The 23,032-nt window shown below is 45.7% G+C and overlaps 1 protein-coding gene across 5 annotated transcripts in view; it reads left to right on the forward strand.

The window, feature by feature from the left end:
* Positions 1 to 23,032, forward strand: part of nlgn1 (neuroligin 1) — a 345,371-nt gene that overhangs the window by 278,689 nt on the left and 43,650 nt on the right. For all 5 annotated transcript variants that reach the window (XM_061780578.1, XM_061780580.1, XM_061780579.1 and 2 more), the window contains one exon: positions 4,493 to 4,649. In XM_061780578.1, the coding sequence (XP_061636562.1) occupies positions 4,493 to 4,649 (157 nt within the window). The remainder of the gene's footprint in view (positions 1 to 4,492; positions 4,650 to 23,032) is intronic.

A 23,032-nucleotide genomic window follows, 5' to 3' on the forward strand; every position in this document is an offset into this window, starting at 1 on the left:
AGGACAATCTTATAAGACATACGATTATCTGGCGTTTCACTTGCTTGGTCAGGAAGTGACAGAATAGGGACAAAAATAGCCTGATTTTCATTATGTGTGTACCGGTTGGTTGTAAATATGGAAGGCGTTCATTATTTAAGATTGTCGACCCGACCTATTTCGGACCTTAAAATCAGGACAAATTGACTCTCAACACATCTCAGACCTAAGGTCAATCTTATAGGAGAATCTTATAAGACATAAAATTATCTGGCATGTCACTTGCTTGGTCAGGAAGTGGCAGAATAGGGACAAAAATAGCCTGATTGCCATTATGTGTGTACCGGGCTGAAGGGAGAACCCAAAAACCCTGCAGCGTAAACTAATTTCAGTTGCTCATATCCATGATCTTGTTCTTTCGGTCACAACCAAGAGCTTGTGACCATTGGTGAGGCTAGGACCGTAGATCAAGTCATTTGAGACCTTTATCTTTTGGCTCAGACTGATACAGCGTCCTCATCACTGGAGACACTGCACCTACCCGCCAGTCGATCTCCCGCTCCATTCTTCCCTCACTCATGAACAAAACCCCAAGACTCTTGGAACTCCTACACTTGGGGCTCTTCCTCGACCCAAAGAGGGCACTCCACACTTTTCTGACTGAGGACCAATGGCCCCAGATTTGGAGTTCCGCATTTTCATCCAAGCCACTTCGCACTCAGGAGCGAACCGCTCCACCAAGAGTTGAAGATTGCTGCTTGATGAAGCCATCAAAACCATATCATCTGCATATCATCTGCATCTATTTAGAGATGGTCCACTGTTCCATGTCGACTTCCCAATAGACCCTCCTCTCCAGCACCCCCGAATAGACCTTACCAGGGAGGCTGCTGAGTGTGATCCCACTGTTGTTGGAAGACACCCTCCAATCCTCCTTAAAAAAGGGGGCCCACCATCCAGGTTTGCCAATCCATAGGCACTGTCTCCGATGTCCACGCGACATTGCAGAGGCGTGTCAACCAGGACAGACCCACAACATCCAGAGCTTCAGGAACTCTGGGCGGCTCTATTGAATGCGTTCATTATTTAAGATTGTTGACCGAACCTGTTTCGGACTTTGAAATCAGGACAAATCGACTCTCAAGATGAAGCTTAGGTGACCTTAACCCCAGAGATAGTAGAGCCCAACTCAGTGTCCCCAGACTCTGCTTTCTCATAAGAAGGCGTGTCAGTGGAATTTAGGAGGTCTATGAAGTATTCGGCCCACCGACTCACATGTTGAGGTCAGCAGCGCCGCATCCCCACTATACACAGTGTTGATGGTGCACTGTTTCTTCCTCCTGAGATGCCAGATGGTGGACCAGAATTTCCTCAAAGCCGCCCGGAAGTTGCTCTTCATGGCCTCAGGCACTGACAACCTTCCGGCCACAGCTCCAGTCAGCCGCCTCAGCAACGGAGGCATGGAACATGGCTCACTCGGACTCCTTGTTCCCCATTGACCCCAGGACGTCGTCAAAGTTCTGCTGGAGGAGGGAGTTGAAATTCCTTCTGATTGGGAACTCTCCTATACATTCTCAGCACACCCTCACAATACGTTTAGACCTGCCAGGTTGGACCAGCATCTTCACCCTACCATCGGAGCCAACACCACCACTGCGTGGTTGACAGGTCGACATCAAGTGTCCAAAACATGGGGCCGCAAGTCTGATGACAAGACCACAAAGTCGATCATTGAACTACGGCCAAGGGTGTCCTTCTGTCAAATGCACATATGGACACCCTATGTATGACCATGGTGTTTGTTATAGACAATCCTTGATGAGCACAGAAATCCAATAACAGTGCATCGAGTGGGTTATGATCGGGGAAGCCCTTCTTCCCAATCACGCCCTTCCAGGTCTCACTATCATTGCCCATGTGAGCATTGAAGTCCCCCAGAAGAACGAGGGAGTCCCCAGCAGGCGTGCTCTGCAGCACCCCCTCCAAGGACTCCAAGAAGGGTGGGTACTCTGAGCTGCTGTTGGTGATAGTCGGAATTTCTCAACCTTCCACAACAACAGGCTCTTTGCCTGGCAGAGAAGTGATGCTCCATGTCCCCAGACCTAGCTTCTGTAGACGAGGATCAGACCGCCAAGGTCCCACCTTCAGTCGCCGACCAGCTCACACTGCAGCCCATTTGAAGGGGGATCCACGTTACCACTTCGGGCTGTGATTCTGTCCTGGCGACTTAAGATGTGGTTTGTGAGCGTGGCTCAAATTAACAAAAATAGCACAAAAAACAGCAGTGAGGCTCTGCATCCATACCCGCTGCCAACTTTCATGTGAATTGAATGAAAAACAACAGATAAATTAATCTTTCTTTTTTGTAATTTGTTGATTATTTTAGTTTTTTTTTTTTTTTTGAGTTTCATGTTTGGACAGTAATGTAATGCTGAAATTACTTATTTTACATTGGTACAAAATGAAAGTCTGGATTAAGGTGGTAAAGATTTCAAATGCATTTAGACATATCTAGGAATTAAAAATGTCCCATAAAACAAAGTTTTGATTTTACACAATTTTTGCATTCCACGTTATAGAATTTTTATCCAGAAACGGTTGTTTATTTTTTTGTTAGTCTTAATAATACCGCCACAGCTGTCATATAAGTCTATTGTTTTAAATTTGTCAATGTTTTAAATTATCATTTTCTCTTTATTGTTTGCATGCTACACAGCAACATATCAAAACTACTACTAATTACAAGTCACTACAAACAGGCATTGCGAATGAGAAATGCGGGTGGCTTTGGGGGATTGAGGCTGGGGAAACACGAACGATCGGCTTTGCCAACTTTGCATTGTATCAATTATTATTAGAAATGGGTGTAAAGGGTAAGATGTTAAATCTATCACTCTGTTAAAGCACTTTCGCCACTCATATTGCTATTTTGCTATAAGTTAGCACACCCAGTGTCATCATGTTAGCGTAGTTCCAATTCTCATCGAAATTGATACCCAACTACAGGGCAAGATGGAAAATCCTTTTAGATCTGCCTTTTTATTTTCTGTACTCAGGTTTCTATCTTGATACATGTTTGTATACCAACTTCACCATTGTATCACCATTGTATCATTGGAACATTTGAGCTATTCTCTTTTGAAAAAGTACTTCACCACACGGCATGATAACAAATCCTTATTGAACTGCCTTTGTGACTGTATACAGGTTGGAAACATGAAGCAGGTTTACAATGCTAATATGGTAACATTGTTAAATGTCTATTGTATTGCTCTTGCTTTATCTTGGCGTACTAACTGTTTTATGTGAGCACATCATTGAGGTACCAGAATAACATTTGAGTCCACACAAATTCTTATCATACTATGAGTTAGCATATGCTAACAACCATCACACTGTGCTGCCAAATACAAGATAATTTGTAATAATTTGAACGTGTCACAGACTGAAAACAAGGTCTGATAGACTATGACCATTTCCACACGGTAATGAAGTCTATGTGTCACTTTTTCATTGTCAGTAAACACGGAATCATTTAAAGGAATGTGTGTCACCAAAAATTGTGAATTAAGAAGCCTGTGTGATGTAAACATACTCATAAAATGGTGGGAATACAAAGTGAACAAGAAAGGAGACATTTGTGTCGACTATGACAAGGTAGAACTTCTGCTATGGAACTAAAGCCCAGATCACCGCCCAGGTAAAGAACATCTGACATAGTGATCCACGATTGTTTTTGGTAGTACTAGTGCACCATCATGCGAGAACTGGGACTACCGCGTCATCATGGTAGGAAAGATCCGTAACTGTACAAACTGAATTGCAGGAGGAGTGTTTTCAAATTTAGTCACACTGGGATCTGATTTTAAAAAATAGCACATTTGTGCTCCCAGGCGGCACGGTGACCGACTGGTTAGAGCGTCAGCCTCTCAGTTCTGAGGACCTGGGTTCAATCCCCGGCCCCGCCTGTGTGAAGATTGCATGTTCTCCCCGTGCCTGAGTGCCGGGCACTCCGGTTTCCTCCCACATCCCAAAAACATGCAAGGTGTGCGAATGGTTGTTTGTTTATGTGTGCCCTGCGATTGGCTGGCAACCAGTTCAGGGTGTACCCCGCCTCCTGCCCAATGATAGCTGGGATAGGCTCCAGCACGCCCGCGACCCTAGTGAGGAGAAGCGGTTCAGAAGATGGATGGATTTGTGCTCCCATAATGCCAATTCCATCTAGATGAAATGTAGTAACAAGAAAAATAAAAATAAACTTTGTGGATATACTTAAAGTAGTTCCAGTGTGGACAGGGTCTGCGTAAGCAAAGCAAAGCAAATTTATTTATATGTTGCATTTGATACACAAGATAACTCAATGTGCTTTAAATGATGACAAGCATTTTAAAACAAAGAGGGGAAAAATAAGACCAAAAAGCACAAAGTACAAATAATTTCATTGTTTGGCAAACAATGAAATTGAACTTTTTATGATATTTAGTTTCTGTTCACATTTTGCTCTTATTTTCAGGGACCCGAATCAGCCTGTACCCCAGGACACCAAATTCATCCACACAAAGCCCAACCGCTTTGAAGAAGTGGCATGGACACGCTATAACCAGAAAGACCAGCTTTACCTGCACATAGGCCTCAAGCCCCGTGTGAAAGAGCACTATCGCGCCAACAAGGTAGTCTGTCTTTTCAGTCCGACATAGTAAAGAATGATGTAAAACATGTTCTAAAACAAATGCTAACAATCTAACCCCCCCCCCAAAAAAATAAAAAATCTATTTACTAGCATACAGTACATGTGCAAAGTATTCACAGTGCTTCACCTTTTTCCACATTTTATGTTACAGCCTTATTCCAAAGTTGACTAAAATTCTACACGTAACAAAACAAGTATAAAGGGAACTTTTACTTTTACATCAAACTTTTGGCAGGTTTATGGCCAGTATGGCTCCATCGTGCTGTCATAAAAAGTAGCCTGTGGTATAATTAAGAAGCCCTGAAGTGGTCATAAAACAATAAAAATGTAAATTCAAAGACTATAATACTATATAATATACTATATATATATATATATATATATATATATATATATATATATATATATATATATATACTATATATATATACTATATAATATAATACTATAATAATATAATAAGACTAAAATGAAACCGGTACTTTAAAGGGTTGTAAAACAATAAAACCAGCACTTCAAAGGGTTGTACAAAAATACATCCGGAAACATGTAATTATATTGTCTCTTATAAAGCAAAAAGGCATCAGGGTGAGGGGTCATGCAAAAGGTCACCCCTTGAACATGCCCGAGCAAATGTCTGGGAGGAGGGGGAAGATGGGAGGAAGGATTAGGGGTCACCCACGAGCATGTTGTGCATTGTCGAGGCTAAGTCAGGAAACGAGTTTCAGGCCAGTGGCCGCGCATGGACGTAGGAGGGGAGGGGTGAGTGGGTGCTTATTTTAAACCAGTAAAGAAGCATATTTAAAACAATACAACTGCTACTTCAGATAGTCGTAAAACAGTACAGGCTAGAATATTGCCTATTTTAAAATGTTAAAAATGGTACCAGGAAAGAAGAATATTCAGGACATCAGCGGACGTTCTCAGGCCAGATTCAACGTGTGACTTTCTCTAGGAGCGGCGGGAGGAAGAAAGTGGTTATTGAAACAGCACAGGCCACATTGTTGCCTATCGTAAAGCAATAAAAATAGGGCATGCACGAACATGTTGCGACATGACTGGGGCAAGTCAGGAAACACTTGTGGTTGACATAGGTTCAGTGTGAGGAGTCTATCAACTTTTAGCAGAAACTATGGCTCTTTCATGAGGTCAGACATGATCATGGTGTCACATGGTATTATATTGTCCCTTGTAAAGCAATAAAACGGGCGCTTCAAAGAGTACATCACAGGCTGTAACATTACATCCTTGTAAAGCAATAAAAATAGGTCACGCACGAACATGTGACATTTTGGGGGCAAGTCAGTGCAAGACTCGACAGGAAACACGGGGTTGACATCGGGTCAGTGGGAGGATTCTATCAACTTCTAGCAAAGAAAAACATAACCATGGTATTGAGGGACAACTGTGACCCTGGACCTCGCTGGGGGCAGGTTTCGTGTTGAAACCATGAGAGTGCCCATCTCTGGGAGGGGAGGGGTGAGTGCACGTTATTTTAAACCGGCAAAGGAGCATTTTTAAAACTCTTCAAAAACATTTCACACATGACATCTATCCACAAAATGACATTTTATGTTTTAATATGACTGGTGAAAGCAAAGTGTGTGTCAACATCCACAATTCCTGCTAAAATGTATACCAGCATTTCCAAACATGTAATAATTGTTGAGCTAATGCAATTACTGAGCAGACTATTATCCCTGACTTTTGGTTTCAATCTAGTCTAATGCATTAGTTAAACAGACTAGCATCCCAAACCTTTGGTTTCAAAACTAATTATCACAACATAGACACTATATATTTTATGTCTAATAAACACTTATATGGTTTCACAGTCATATTGGCTCTCTGAGGGCGCTGACACTTACAAACCAACACATTGGAGTACTAATCAACTAAAGGTACATGGTAGACAACTAAAATTGGTATTTTCTGGAAGTTTGAAAGATTGATGAAGTCAAACAAGTCTGCAATAAGATTATGATACAAAGCAATGCAGTTTAAAACACTTAAAAACAGCATTAACCAACATAATTTCTGCAGTCTTTTTATGGGGTGAGCATGAACACAATCGAGGGTCATAAGACGCAATACAACTTTCTCATGTCCATTCAGAAAGAAGAAATATAAATCTTTTTTTTTTTTAACTACCGCCAAACAAACACTTCTATGTTTTATTTTTACTCTGTAACCAATGTTTTTAGTTATTATCCACGCACAATAATGCTGGAGTAGTGTAGCAGATGAGGGTATAAAGGTTAAGGTTATTCTTGATCATGCAATGAGTGGTTCAACTCTCGAAGCAGGCGCTACACCAAGTGGTACAGTGACTCGGGGCAGTGCAGCTACTGAAGCCAGCAAACTAGCTAAAATGGCTACAAGTAGCTCTGATGCTAACAATTCACGATTCAAAGGCTCCCCAGACACTTCATCCAAGAGCCAAAGCTTGTTTCAAAACTGGATAAACAACGACTCTCGCTCAGGGAAGACATGTCAGTGCTAATCGAGGAGTCGGTTAAACTTTTACAATCATCACTGGGCGCATTCCTTAAGATGGTGAATAACTTGAATGGCTGCCTCTTGCCCTAGGGCATTTCAAGCACGGAGAAAAAAGAAGCTACAGGAGACCGTCAATAAATCGCTACAAGAGCGGCTTGAGGACTTAGAAAACAGGTCTCACAGAATCATCCTCCAGATAATTTGTGTCCCCGAGGGAAGTGAAAAAGGCCGGGACCTAATGAGTTTATGTCTGAGCTTTTTATGAAAAACGCTGGCCTCAAGGTACTCTCCACACCCCCAGAACTCGAGAGCACTCCCTTACCCCAACACCTGGACCGGGAGGGAAGCCCAGGCCCTTTCTCATATGATTTTATCGTTTTCAAGTGAAGGAGAAAGTGTTTCGCCGAACCCGACAACATGAGCTGAAATACGGTGACGTGCTTTGTGTGTATCCGGATGTAAGTGCTGCCACTGGGAGGGAACAAGCTTTATCTAACAAGATCAAACAAACTCTTTATCAAAAAGGAATTAAAGTTCAGGTTTCCCTGCACATCTGCAGGTTGTCCAAGGAGATGAAACCTTCCCCTTTGAGACTTTTTTGGAGGCACCTACGTTCTACGAAGAGTGAGTGATTGCCGCAAATTAACAGGCAGTCAGGCCCTGCGAGCTGCTAAATACTCCTACTTTAATTTTTTGTATTTTATTTTTTTGGGGGGTTGGAGTATTCTGCTTGCCCAAGAACCATTTAACTCATTAGCTGTTCGCTACCATCTGAACTTGCTGTTTGACAGTCATCTTCGGTTAACATCATGGTATCCATGGAAAAAACGGGAAGGCATGTGCTCATTGTTAACCACAGGCGCGCTCCAGGAGTGAAATACAGACTTCTCATATTCTACTGCTACGTTTGGACCTTATTTTCCTCTAATTATGCAGTTTTGATGTCACATGAGAGGTGAACTTTTTTTTTCTCTTCCCTTCTTTTTGTGATTACAGCTTTGGTACATCGTAATACACTATTTATGCAGGGATTCCATTTGATGTGCATCCCGCGCCTGAGACACAAAAATGAGCAGGGACGCGTAAACCATGATGAATCTGCGTCCAAAGACGCACAGCTTTGCTTAGCCACGTATGTATGTGTGTTGCTAAAGTGCTCCAGCAAATCATTATCTACTAAAAGTACGAGTACTCGCTTGGTGGTAGCCAATCAGAGGCAGAGTAGGGGAGGTTATCGTTCCATAAATACAAATGAGATTTTTCTCCGGGCTTGATAAATTGCCATTGTTGTGGTAACACCCAGCACACCGCTCACGAAAGCAGTAAGCTGCTGGTGGAATGGCGTTGGCAATAGATGCACACAAGTGCAGCACTTTAAGGAAACTCAAAAATGTGTTCATGGCTTAAAGTACTCCAGTGTAGTGCCAGAAATCCAGTGTATGATTTTTTTTACAATACTCACCCTCGGTATGTGTGTGTTTAAATAAACAAAACACATGACATGGGAACGAACGCCGCAGATACAGGTGTACGTGTGCAGTAAAATCATCGACCATACCCTTTGTAATTGTTTGGTTATCTTGTATTTCCCTCTCACCGCTACTGAGGGGGAGTTAATTTACTTGAGTTTTTCCTCCAAGTGGGGAGGTGGCACCGCTCGCTGCCATGAGCCTCACAATTGATCCTGCAGGGTGGGGGAGTCTGCCTATATCTGGGCAACCCACAACCAGCCAGTTTGCCGCTCTCTGCCAAAATGAAACATATATAACCGCAAGGAATGTTTGAAGTATAGTACAGATAGCTTTTTTTTTTTTTTCCTGTTCGGCAGTTAGGTCAAGCAGACAGGAAGATCTGTATCCCTTTTATGCTGGAACAGTTTTACTGTGTCACTGTCGACTTTTTAAGCTGCCACTGTGACACAGTTTCTTTGTATTCTGATGGATATTTGAGAATTACAGGGGAGTGACAGAAAAAACACAGGAGAGTGAAAAGGTAACAATAATATCGGAAAAGAAGACAATAAAAGACAAAGCACTAGCTTTAAATTCGAATGTTGTATGGGTCAGTAGTGCTGCACTCTGTGAGGGAAGAAAATATAGGAGAGGGACAGGAGGGGCAGCATGCAGGACAGGGGTCGTGGACAACTGAAGTGTCGTGGGAGTGGCTATGGTTATTGTAAACATCTGTAGGACCAGAGTGCAAGTGAGGGGAAACCCAAGAACTTCGCATCGTTATAAGTTATTTGTCGCAATGATTGAGTGGCCCCACACCCAGCGAGTAAGTCCCAGGGGTGTGTGGCTGCAGACACATGCAAGCGAATTGACACCATTTCGCATGCACATTAACCGTCAAAAGTATCCCGTAATTGCTATGCCTGAACACTGGGGGCTGAGGACCCCACCCCACCCAATTGAGAGGCAGGGTCGGGCCCAGTAGTCCACCCGAAAGTGGCCTGCTGGACGGGACACCTCCCACAGCAAGGGATCCATGGTGGTCCACCGGCCCCACCGAGGCACCCCGAAAACCGGCCATCCGAAGGAGGCCACAGGGACCCAACGCCACACCCCACGCCAAGCAGCCATCCAAGCCAGAAGAGCCCGGCCCCAGGATCACCGCCATGAGCCTAGTGAGCAACCACCTCCCCCCCCGTTACTATGACTGCCAGGTCCCCGACTGGCAGTCATAGTTGCTAGGTGTTTCGACAGAGCGCGAGCGACACCCACAGGTAGCGGAAAACCCCGGATTAACTAATTACCATCTTTACTGGATTTGAATGTAATATAATATTTTAAGAAGTACAACTAGTGATTGTATTTCTGCACATTTGAATGTCTGATGTCAAATCTGTTTGTCAACTGAACGGGATTAAATGTTTCACCCCACACAACATAAATGCCACATTGCAAATATTACAGTGTTCCCAACAATCACTTTCACTTGAAACATTCATTACAGGGGTTAAAGAGGATGGGCGCATGACAGTGCAAAGTCGGAAAATGGTCTCGTTATCTTAAATCCAATACTTAATACTTTATTCCAGTGGTTTGAAACTACAAATTATCCTAAAATTAAATCCGATTCTAGAGGTGCGGTCTGCCTTTCATTTGGTCAAAAGGGGCCGGCCTCGCTGTCTGAAGCGGATGAAAGGCCGACGCTCCTTTGTCCTGCACTCTCCCTCTCGCTCACTCTCTCACTCTCTCGTTGTTCAACCTGGCGAAGATCTGGCCCAGCCCGGGAGCCCCCACCTCTCACCACGAGGTGCCGAAGGCTAGGAGACACCGAACTTCCCTGCCTCGCTGCCAAGTGTGTACCGCAGGAAGGACCTGTCAACTCTCCGAAGCTACCCTTTTTGGGTGTGGGGCTGAGCGACACCGAACCTCCCTGCCTCGCTGCCAAGTGTGTACCACAGGAAGGACCTGCCAACTCCCCGAAGCTACCCTTTTTGGGTGTGGGGCAGTTTACGGATGGGGCTCCGTTGGGAAGTAATTGCGGAGCACGTTTTTCCCTGACCGCATGGCAAGCATTGCCACTGCCAGCGCGCCGGCCATCCTGCACCTGAAGTGTGTCTTTTCTTCTTTCCTTCCTTTTTTTCCAAACCATCCTTCGTGAGCGCTCTTGCCAACCCCCAGAAGGTCGACCCGCCTGCCTGAATTGGTCAACACATGTAAATCCAACTTGCGGTCTACTAAAAGTACAGATTAGTGCGTATTTGGGTTTAAATTAAGGAGAACAGGAATCCCCAACTATATTCATTTGTCACTACCCGCTCATTCCACCCTCACATCACAAGTCAGTCTCCTTTGCCGATGTTCGTCTGTCATTTGTTTCCATTTGTAGATTCCCCATGTTAGATCTCATTGAATTTTCTATAAAAAGGCGTCGCTTCCGGTTTATTCTTTTCTCCGAAATTAATAACATTTTTATGTATATATATATATATATATATATATATATATATATATATATATATATATATATATATATGTATATATATATATATATACATATATATATATATATATATATGTATATATGCATTCATATACACTACACTATCAACTAAAAGTGTCAATTTGAGCAAATTCTACTATTTCCTAAGCTCCATAAAGTCCTGAAAGTCATTTTGTGTAAAAATATAAATAACCAGGTCCTTTTTTTCATCAGCTGGTTATCTGTTCATAAATTAGTTATTTTATGATAATAAATTGGTTATCCATCCATAACCTGATTATCTGGATGCAGTAATCCCCCTTCCAGTCCACCTCCGCAATAAGTGAAATTCGTAAAACAGAGAAATTTAAATACACTCCATGTTTTTGTTGCATTTACGGCACTTAAATTTTTTCAAAGGCCTTTAAACGACTAAAAAAATACAAACATGCAAACACATAACTACAGGGTGATTGAAAAGTAACTCCCTATTTTTAAGTACTTGTAATTTATTTCTGAACTATAATTCTTACAAGAAATGAACATGAGAAGAAAATGTACTGCATAGAGTTTTATTTAAAATTTGATATGGCCGCCAGCATGAGCCACCAGTTTCTCAAGCCGCCTGGGAACCACATTAACTGATTTCACAAGGAACTCTTGTGGGATGGAAGACATATCTTCTCGTATTCGCCCTTCAAGTTCTTCCAATCGTTAGTTTGGTAGAATAGACTCGCCCCTTTAATCATGGAACACACAAAAAAATTAAGAAAAATATTAAAGCTTATGAATAAAATAGGGAGTTACTTTTCAATCACCCTGTATATTGAGAGACAGAGAGCAATGGATAACATGAAAATATTACACGAACAGTATAAAAGAAAGTGTAAAAAGTGTACAAAATATACAGTGTTAAAAAAAACTGTAAAAACTGCAATAGACATCTGCAATATAGCGGGAACGCGAAGCAAGAACTGTGATTACTGTTTCTGTATTTCGTGATGATAAATTGCAGGGACTCATTATTCCAGGGCTGGGACTCATTTTTTCCAGACATGTGCATCCCAGGACTCACAGTCTCAAGTGTAAAATGATTTATGTATTATATGTAAACTATCCTTTGCTATACTATATTACAGTCTACTACACAGTACTATATTATACTCCATGCTATACTGCATAGTACAGATGATATTTTCAAGATGGCGCCTACCAGTGTGGTCGCCTCGGTTACGTGCTCTCTAGTATTGTTTTTGTGTTTTTCGTTCGTCTTTGGAGACATTACACGACTCACTTACACAAGGGGAGACTTGCTAACCATAAAGGAGGCAACTCCGGACTTTTTTTCACCAACCTTCGCAAATCCGCTCAGTTTTTTCCCGGAGTTACTCACCGGAGCAGCGACCGCGGTCCTCGACGCATGGAAACGGAGGCGATGCCACAGGGGGAAGTGAGCCGGCATCCAGGTGAAACTCCGCAAGAGAGGATACAGATTGCCGTTTCCGTCCATCCACCTCGTGAATGCACGCTCCCACAAAATGGACGAGCTTCATCTTCTAATAAAGACCAGTAAAGACTTCGGACGGATGGATAATACAATGTGATTCCCTGGATTTTTGTGTACCTATGGTATGGACCAAGATGGCGCCTACCAGTGTGGTCGCCTCGGTAACGCACTCTCTAGTATTGTTTTTGTTTTTGTGTTTTTCGTTCGTCTTGGGAGACATCACACGACTCACTTACACAAGGGGAGACTTGCTAATCATCAAGGAGGCTACTCCGGACTTTCTTTCACCAACTTTTGCAAATCCGCTCAGTTTTTCCCCCGAGTTACTTACCGGGGTGGCGTCCGCGGTTTTCGGCGCATGGAGACGGAAACGGCGCCACAGAGGGAAGCGAGCCGGCATTCAGGTGAAACTCTGCAAGAGAGGACACAGATAGACGTTCCCGTCGATCTACCTCGCGAATGCACGCTCTCTATCCAACAAAACGGACGAGCTTCATCTTCTGTTAAAGACCAGTAAAGACTTCGGACGTTCAGCCGCCATGTGCTTTACGGAGAGTTGGCTTTGCGAGGCTGTACCCGATGGCGGCGTCATGCTTCCGGGTTTTCATCTTCACTGAGCAGACCGCATAACGTAGTTATTGGGGAAAACAAAAGGCGGTGGGTTATGCTTCTATATCAACGAAAAATGGTGTACGGACGTCACGGAGCTCAGCACACACTGCAGCCCGCATTTGGAGTCGCTGTTTTTGAACTGTAAGCCATTCTACTCGCCGCGTGAGTTCACATCATTCATTCTCGCTGGCGCCTATATTCCGCCTCAAGCTAACACGAATGCCGCACTGCTAACGCTCGCCTAACAAGTCAACGAAAAAAACACCCGGACTCACCCCTCATTATTCTCGGGGACTTTAATACCAGCAGCACATCGTCTGACCGACCAGGGAAAATAACATTTTAGAACACTGCTATACTATGCTAAAAAACGCATACGGTGCTCGTGCAGCCCTGGGCTCGTCTGATCACTGCTTAATTCACTTAATACTGACATACAGGCAAGAACTTAAATGCGTGAAGCCTACAGTGAAAACAGTGAAAAAGTGGATGGAAGTGAACTTAAATGCTGTTTAGACTGCACAGACTGGAGTGTCTGAAAATTCAGCTGGCAGCCTGGATGACACAGACACTGTCACATCCTTGTCAGTTTCTGTGAAGATGTGTGGGTACCAACAAAGTCATTTCGCACATTCAACAACAACAAGCCGTGGTTCACTGCCAAACTTAAGCAGCTTCGCCAAGCTAAGGAGGACGCATATCAGAGCGGGGACAGGGCCCTGTACAATAGCGCTAGAAAACCATCCGCGAACAGGATGTGAGACGCATCTTCAAACAACAAAAGATTAACAAAGCGGCAGGCCCAGAACTTGTGTCCCCATCCTGCCTCAAAGTCTGCGTGGACCAGCTCGCTCCAGTATTCACTCGGATCTTCAATAGATCTCTGGAACTGTGTGAAGTACCATCCTGTTTCAAACGCTCCACCATCATTCCAGTCCCCAAGAAACCTGCAATCTCGGGTCTAAATGACTACAGGCCTGTCTCCTTGACATCTGTGGTCATGAAGTCCTTTGAACGTCTCGTGCTGGACCACCTCAAGAGCGTCACAGGTCCCCTGCTGGACCCCCTGCAGTTTGCCTACTGAGCAAACAGGTCTGCGGATGATGCAGTCAACATGGGAATGCACTACATCCGAGAACACCTCGACAGTGCAGGGACCTACGTGAGGATCCTGTTCGTGGACTTCAGCTCAGCGTTCAACACCATCATCCCTGAACTCCTTTCATCCAAGCTTCTCCAGCTCAGCGTCTCACATGCCATCTGCCAGTGGATTTACAGACTTCTGAAAATGCAGATGACACCAATGTCTTCGGCCTCAGCAAGGACGGTGACGAGTCTGCATATCGACAGGAAGTGGAGCGGCTGGAGCTGTCGTGCGGCCGACACAACCTGGAGCTGAACACGCTCAAGACTGTAGAGATGATCGTGGACTTCAGGAGGCATCCTTCGCCACAGCTGCTCCTCACGTTCAGCTGCCTTGTGTCAACCGTCGAGACCTTCAAGTTCCTGGGAATTACAGTCTCTCAGGACCTGAAGTGGGCGACCAACATCAACTACGTCCTCAAAAGGTCCCAGCAGAGGATGTACTTCGTGCGGCTTCTGAGAAAGCACGGCCTGCCACAGGAGCTGCTGAGGCAGTTCTACACAGCGGTCATCGAATCAGTCCTGTGTTCTTCCATCACAGTCTGGTTTGGTGCTGCTACAAAAAAGGACAAACTCCGACTGCAAGGGACAATCAAAACTGCTGAAAGGATTGTTGGAACCCCCCTACCCACCCTTGAGGATTTGCACGCTGCCAGAACTAAGACAAGAGCGTGCAAAATCCTCTCGGAGCCTCCACATCCCTGTCACCAGCTCTTCCAGCTCCTTCCCTCATGTAGGCGCTACCGATCAATGCAAACCAGAACTAGCATACATTCCAACAGCTTCTTCCCTCTTGTAATCAACTTCTTGACCACCTAACCTATAATTCCATTACAACATGCTGGCATTTTTTTTACTTGAGTTTGTTGTCACGTTTCTGTGGGGCCAATTATATATTACTCGTGCACTCACTGTAGTAGTCTCACCACGCTGCACTAGTTGCATATTTGTTGTTGACCAATACTGGCCACCCATACCAGAGTAGCATCTGCTCCATTTGCACACTGATTGAGGAGTATCTGCAACATCTGCACAATCGAAATTGTCCCAGATTATCGCACTACTCGCTTGAAGTCTCGGCGCCCCTTGCACAATGTTCATTGCACCGGACTATTGCAATATTAGTCTTTTGAACTGCGCTAAGTGCTAGAGGACATCTTTTTGCACAATTGTCAAAAAAAATAATAAATAAAAATGTCCCGGCATTACCAGATAACTAGCAACCCTTTATTCCTCAGCGACTGTTTTTATTTTTTTGGTGTCTTTATTTCTCAAAAGTGTTCTCTGTCAATTGACTGTCGTCGTACTAGAGTGGCTCAAACTACCACAGACAAATTCCTTGTGTGTTTTTTGGACATACTTGGCAAATAAAGATGATTCTGATTCTGATTCTGATATACAGTGCCCAAGTAGGTATCCAATCCAGTCCACTTTATTTATATAAAGCAAAGCAAAGCATATATATAGCGCAAAGCATATTTATAGTGCATTTCATACACAAGGTAACTCAATGTGCTTTACATGATTAAAAGCATTGGAAGGCAAAGAAAAAAAAAGCTTAACATTTAAAACAAAGGTTAAAAAATAAATGTACAATTAAAAATGCGTACGGTGCAAGAAATATCATTCAAAAGTGGAAATGCTCTTAAAAGCATGAGAAAAATTTGAGTTTTGAACCTAGACTGAAAAGCATTCACACTTGGGGCTGATGTCACTTCTGTTACTAACAGTTACTGTTAGTAACTGTTTTGTTAGTAACCTATTCCATTTGTGTGCAGCATAAAAGCTAAATGCTGCTTCAACATGTTTGCTCTGGACTCTGTGCTCCACTATTTGACGTGAGTCTGTCAATCTCAGAGCCCTACTGGGTTTATATATTCCATTAGCATTTGTTTCATGTATTCAGGACCTAAACCATTTCGTGATTTATAGACCAGTAGCAGAACTTTAAAATATATTCTAAAGATGACTGGAAACCAGTGTAAAGACTGTAGAATTGGATTAATATGCTCTGACCTCTTTGTTCTGGTCAGAAACCGAGCTGCAGCATTCTGAATGAGCTGTAGCTGTTTAATGCTCTTTTGGGGAGTCCAGTCACAAGACAATTACAATAGTCAAGTCTACTTGAGATAAAAGCATGGATGAGCTTCTCCTGGTCTACTTGGCACATGCAAGCCTTCACTCTGGATATGTTCTTCAGATGGTAGAAGGCAGTTTTAGTAAGTGATTTGATATGACTGTTGAAAGTCAGGTCGGAATCTATCAGAACACCAAGGTTTCGAACTTGGTCTTTGTTTTTTTAAAGAGAGTGACTCCAGATATAGGCGGCACGGTGATCAACTGGTTAGAGCGTCTGCCTCACAGTTCTGAGGACCGGGGTTCAAATCCCAACCTGCCTGTGTGGAATTTGCATGTTTTCCCCGTGCCTTCATGGGTTTTCTCCGGGCACTCCGGTTTCCGCCCACATCCCCAAAACATGCATAATTGAGGACTCTAAATTGCCCGTAGGTGTGAATGTGAGTGTGAATGGTTGTTTGTTTATATGTGCCCTGCGATTGGCTGGCATTCAGTTCAGGGTGTACCCCGCCTCCTGCCTGAACATAGCTGGGATAGGCTCCAGCACTCCCACGACCCTTGTGTGGATAAGCGGCTCAGAAAATGGATGGATGGATGGACTCCAGATATTTACTAACAGCAATACTCTTTTCTTTATTGCCAAAAACAATTATCTCAGTTTTGTTGTGGTTTAATTGAAGAAAATTTTGACTCATCCAGTTATTTATCTGTTTTAGACAGTGACACAACACCTCAATTGAACTGTAGTCATCTGGAGACACTGCTAGATATAACTGTGTATCATCTGCATAGCTATAATTTGACCCAAGGGTAGCATATACAGGTTGAACAGGAGGGGTCCAAGAACTGACCCTTGAGGGACCATATAGGTCATTGCCATTTGATGAGATTGTACACTTCCAATGGTTACAAAATAACTCCTTTCCTCCAGGTAGGACATGAACCATTTAAGGACTGTTCCATTTAGTCCTACCCACGTTTCCAACCTGTTCAATAGTATATTACGATCTAATATATCAAAAGCTGCACTGAGGTCCAACAAGACAAGAATTGACAGCTTTCCCGAGTTCAGTATTCAACCTTATATCATTTCCCACAGGTGAAATTATCCAATGGTGGTGGGGCTCGAAGGCGAGCGCCTGGTGGCCGGGCCTGCACCCATGGGGCCCGGCCGGGTACAGCCCGAAAGGGTAACGTGGGTCCCCCTTCCCATGGGCTCACCACCTGTGGGAGGGGCCATAGGGGTCGGGTGCAGTGTGAGCTGGGCGGTGGCCGAAGGCGGGGACCTTGGCGATCCGATCCCCGGCTACAGAAGCTGGCTCTAGGGACGTTGAATGTCACCTCTCTGGCAGGGAAGGAGCCCGAGCTGGTGTGTGAGGTCGAGAAGTTCCGACTCGATATAGTCGGACTCGCCTCCACACACACCTTGGGCTCTGGTACCCGTCCTCTCGAGAGGGGTTGGACTCTCTTCCACTCTGGAGTTGCCCATGGTGATAGGCGCCGAGCAGGTGTGGGTATACTTATTGCCCCCCGATCCGAGGTCGGGTCGGGGGGGCAGTAGCTTTAGTAGGGACACTCAGACTTCCCTTTCCCCAGCCACTTCATCCATCTCTTCTGGGGGGATCCCGAGGCGTTCCCAGGCCAGCCGAAGGATGTATTCTCTTCAGCGTGTCCTGGGTCGTCCCCGGGGTCTCCTCCCGGTGGGACGTGCCCGGAACAACTCACCAGGGAGGCGTCGGGGAGGCATCCGAATCAGATGCCCCAGCCACCTCATCTGGCTCCTCTCGATGTGAAGGAGCAACGGCTCTACTCTGATATCCTCCCGGATGACCGAGCTTCTCACGCTATCTCTAAGGGAGAGCCCGGACACCCTGCGGAGGAAACTCATTTCGGCCGCTTGTATCCGGGATCTCGTTCTTTCGGTCATGACCCACAGCTCGTGACCATAGGTGAGGGTAGGAACATAGATTGACCGGTAAATCGAGAGCTTCGCCTTTCGGCTTAGCTCCTTCTTTACCACAACGGATCGATACAAAGTCCGCATCACTGCAGACGCTGCACCGATCCGCCTGTCGATCTCCCGTTCCATTCTTCCCTCACTCGTGAACAAGACGCCAAGATACTTGAACTCCACCACTTGGGGCAGGATCTCATCCCCGACCTGGAGAGGGCACGCCACCCTTTTCCGACTGAGGACCATGGTCTCAGATTTGGAAGTGCTGATTCTCATCCCAGCCGGTTCACACTCAGCTGCGAACTGCTCCAGTGAGAGTTGGAGGTCACGGCTTGATGAAGCCAACAGAACCACATCATCTGCAAAAAGCAGAGATGCAATACTGAGGCCACCAAACCGGACCCCCTCTACGCCTTATTCTGTCCATAAAAGTTATGAACAGAATCTGTGACAAAGGGCAGCCTTGGCGGAGTCCAACCCTCACAGGAAACGAGTCCGACTTACTGCCGGATATGCGGACCAAACTCTGACTCCGGTCGTACAGGGACCGAACACCCCGTATCAAGGGGTTCGGTACCCCATACTCCCGAAGCACCCCCCACAGGACCACCCGAGGGACATGGTCGAACGCCTTCTCGAAGTCCACAAAACACATGTAGACTGGTTGGGCGAACTCCCATACACCCTCGAGGACCCTGCGAAGGGTGTAGAGCTGGTCCACTGTTCCACGGCCAGGACAAAAACCACACTGCTCCTCCTGAATCTGGGATTCAACTTTCCGACGGACCCTCCTCTCCAGCACCCCTGAATAGACCTTACCAGGGAGGCTGAGGAGTGTCATCCCCCTGTAGTTGGAACACACCCTCCGGTCCCCCTTTTTAAAAAGGGGGACCACCACCCCAGTCTGCCAATCCAGAGGCACTGTCCCCAATGTCCACGCGATGCTGCAGAGGCATGTCAACCAGGACAGCCGTACGACATCCAGAATCTTTGAGGAACTCCGGGCGAATCTCATCCACCCCTGGGGCCTTGCACCCGAGGAGCTTTTTAACCACCTCGGTGACCTCAACCCCAGAGATAGGAGAGCCTGCCTCAGAGAACCCAGACTCTGCTCCCTCATGGGAAGGGGTGACGGTGGAATTGAGGAGGTCTTCTCCCCACCGGCTCACAACGTCCCGAGTCGAGGTCAGCAGCGCCCCATCCCCACTATACAGTGTTGATGGTGCACTGCTTTCCCCTCCTGAGACGTCGGATGGTGGACATGAATTTCCTCGAAGCCGTGCGGAAGTCTTTCTCCATGGCCTCACCGAACTCCTCCCATGCCCGAGTTTTCGCTTCAGCGACCACCAAAGCTGCATTCCGCTTGGCCAGCCGGGACCCATCAGCTGGCTCAGAAGTCCCACAAGCCAAAAAGGCCCAATAGGACTCCTTCTTCAGCTTGACGGCATCCCTCACCATTGGTATCCACCAACGGGTTCGGGGATTGCCGCCACAGCTCCGGTCGGCCGCCTCAGCAATGGAGGCGCGGAACATGGCCCACTCGGACTCGATGTCCCCCCCACTCCCCGGAACATGAGCAAAGTTCTGTCGGAGGTAGGAGTTGAAACTCCTTCTGACGGGATTACGCCAGACGTTCCCAGTCGACCCTCACAATGCCTTTGGGCCTGCCACATCGAACCGGCATCTTCCCCCACCACCGGAGCCAACTCACCACCAGGTGGTGATCAGTTGACAGCTCCGCCCCTCTCTTTACCCGAGTGTCCAAGACATGCGGCCGCAAGTCCGATGACACGACCACAAAGTCGATCATCGAACTGCGACCTAGGGTGTCCTGGTGCCAAGTGCACGTGTGGACACCCTTATGCTTGAACATGGTGTTCGTTATGGACAATCCATGACAAGCACAGAAGTCCAATCACAGAACACCGCTCGAGTTCTGATCGGGGGGTTCGTTCCTCCCAATAACGCCCTTCCAGGTCTCACTGTCATTGCCTACGTGAGCATTGAAGTCACCCAGCAGAACGATGGAATCCCCAGCGGGAGCGCTCTCCAGCACCCCCTCCAAGGACTCCAAAAAGGGTGGGTACTCTGGACTGGTGTTTGGTGCGTAGGCACAAACAACAGTCAGGACCCGTCCCCCCACCCGAAGGCGGAGGGAGGCTACCCTCTCGTCTACCGGGGTGAACCCCAACGTACAGGCGCCGAGCCGGGGAGCAATAAGTATACCCACACCTGCTCGGCGCCTCTCACTGTGGGCAACTCCAGAGTGGAAGAGAGTCCAACCCTTCTCGAGAGGACTGGTCCCAGAGCCCAAGCTGTGCGTGGAGGCGAGTCCGACTATATCTAGTCGGAACTTCTCGACCTCACACACCAGCTCGGGCTCGTTCCCTGCCAGAGAGGTGACATTCCACGTCCCTAGAGCCAGCTTCTGTAGCCGGGGATCGGATCGCCAAGGTCCCCGCCTTCGGCCACTGCCCAGCTCGCACTGCACCCGACCCCTATGGCCCCTCCCACAGGTGGTGAGCCCATGGGAAGGAGGACCCACATTACCCTTTCGGGCTGTGCCCGGCCGGGCCCCATGGGTGCAGGCCCGGCCACCAGGCGCTCTCCTTCGAGCCCCAACTCCAGGCCTGGCTCCAGAGGGGGGCCCCGGTAACCCGCGTCCGGGCAAGGGAAACCTGAGTCCATAATTTGTCTTCTTCATAAGGGGTCTTTGAGCCGTGCTTTGTCTGCTCCCTCACTTAAGACCTGTTTGCCATGGGTGACCCTGCCAGGGGCATAAAGCCCCAGACAACTTAGCTCCTAGGATCATCGGGACACACAAACCCCTCCACCACGATAAGGTGACGGCTCAAGGAGGGGATAGCGGAACCTGTCAATGAAATTCACGGACAGTGCAGTACACACTTCTTTGATCCACTTACTTAATTGACTAAGCCGACTGAAATGTTTATCTCCAACTCGTACCTTTGGGAGAGGTCCACTTATGAAAACCTCAGCATCCAAACATTGCACTTTTGTTAGGAGATCAGTAAAATCTTGCTTAAGTACCTCTGATTAGTTCATCAACTGTCTCAGCATTCACAGTTTGTGGCACAGCTATGGTCTCCATAAAGTTAGTGGCGGTACTCTCATTTTCTTTTCTTCACATTTTCTTAATAGACATAGAGGCTGTCTGAACTTTTGGAAGAATCTGTAATTTAAAAAAAATTAAAAAAATGGTCAGAAACAACAACCATATCCTCAATGTCAATTGATAGAATTTCAACATCCTTTGAGATAACCGGGTCTAAGATGTGACCTTGAGTGTGGGTTGGACTCTTAATATGTTGAGAGAGGTCAAATGTGTCTCGTATAGCAGAGAGTTCTTTCGATTTTTTTTCCATGTTATTGTCACTGTGAATGTAAAAGTTTCCCGTTATGACAAAAATAGTTGTTGTCAGTACAATTAATTGACAGCAGTTCTGAAAAATCCCCCATAAATTTTCTATTATATCTTGGAGGTCTATAAATTATTAAAACAAAAATATTTGGGTCAACTTTAACTAAAAAACAGAGATATTCAAAAGACCTAAAATCACCCAGTATAATTTCTTGACACTGAAATTATAACTTAAAAATAACAGCAATACCAACGGCTTTTTCCCAATTCGAAACTTGTTCATAAAATTAAAATTTGCCGGTGTTACCTCATTTAAAATGGTATTACAGCTACTTTCTGTTAACCACCTTTCATTTAGTAACACAAAGTCCAGATCATAGGTTCTAATGATGTTATTAATCAACATTGACTTTCTGTCCCTCGTGATTACAGGGATGAAAAATGCCTCCTCTCCATAGGGGTCTGACTTATTCTGGAAAAGACCCTGCAGATATCAGTCAGATTAGCAGATAAGATTATTCATGGGTGGAGGAGGGGCCCTTCGCATCTTAGTGGACGGTGGTTTCAGGAGAGGGGGGATGGGAGGAAGATCTTAGTGTGGTATGGGCTCGACTTCAATATTGACAATAGCCTTCAACCTGTCCGTCAGACCTGACATGGCATTTAGGCTAGTCGAGAGTGAGTTTTGCGTTGAGCTTTGCGCCAATGGGCCAGGGAGGGGTTTGGGAGATTGAAAGTGCTGCCTCATCTCATTTCGTTCCTCCGATTGGTTGAGTGACCCTGATAAATCCATCTGCACCTCATGTCGCCTTGTCTCTTGTTCCTCCTATTGTTTGGGAACAACTTCATCTTTTTGTCCTTCAGCCGTGTCAACAAAGCCAGTGTTTTCCTTTTGGGCCGCTGAATGACGTACACAGTAAAAAATGTTGGCAGCCATTAACTTAACCCCTTGTCTATCTAGACAGAAACCGTCTACCTTGTAAAGATCTCTGCACTCCCAAAATAGCGGAACCTGTCAATGAAATTCACGGACAGTGCAGTACACACTTATTTGAGCCACTTACTTAATTGACTGAGCCTACTGAAACGTTTATCTCCAACTCGTACCGTTGGGAGAGGTCCACTTATGAAAACCTCAGCAACTTTTGTTCGGAGATAAGTGAAATCTTGCTTAAGTACCTCTGATTACTACTTGACAATATCCAGGGCCCCTGTGTGTATAATGACAGATTTCACAGTTGGGTGCCTTTAGTGATCTCC

The sequence above is a fragment of the Phyllopteryx taeniolatus genome, chromosome 7 (assembly GCF_024500385.1).
Source record: "Phyllopteryx taeniolatus isolate TA_2022b chromosome 7, UOR_Ptae_1.2, whole genome shotgun sequence".
NCBI classification, from domain to species: Eukaryota; Metazoa; Chordata; class Actinopteri; order Syngnathiformes; family Syngnathidae; genus Phyllopteryx; species Phyllopteryx taeniolatus.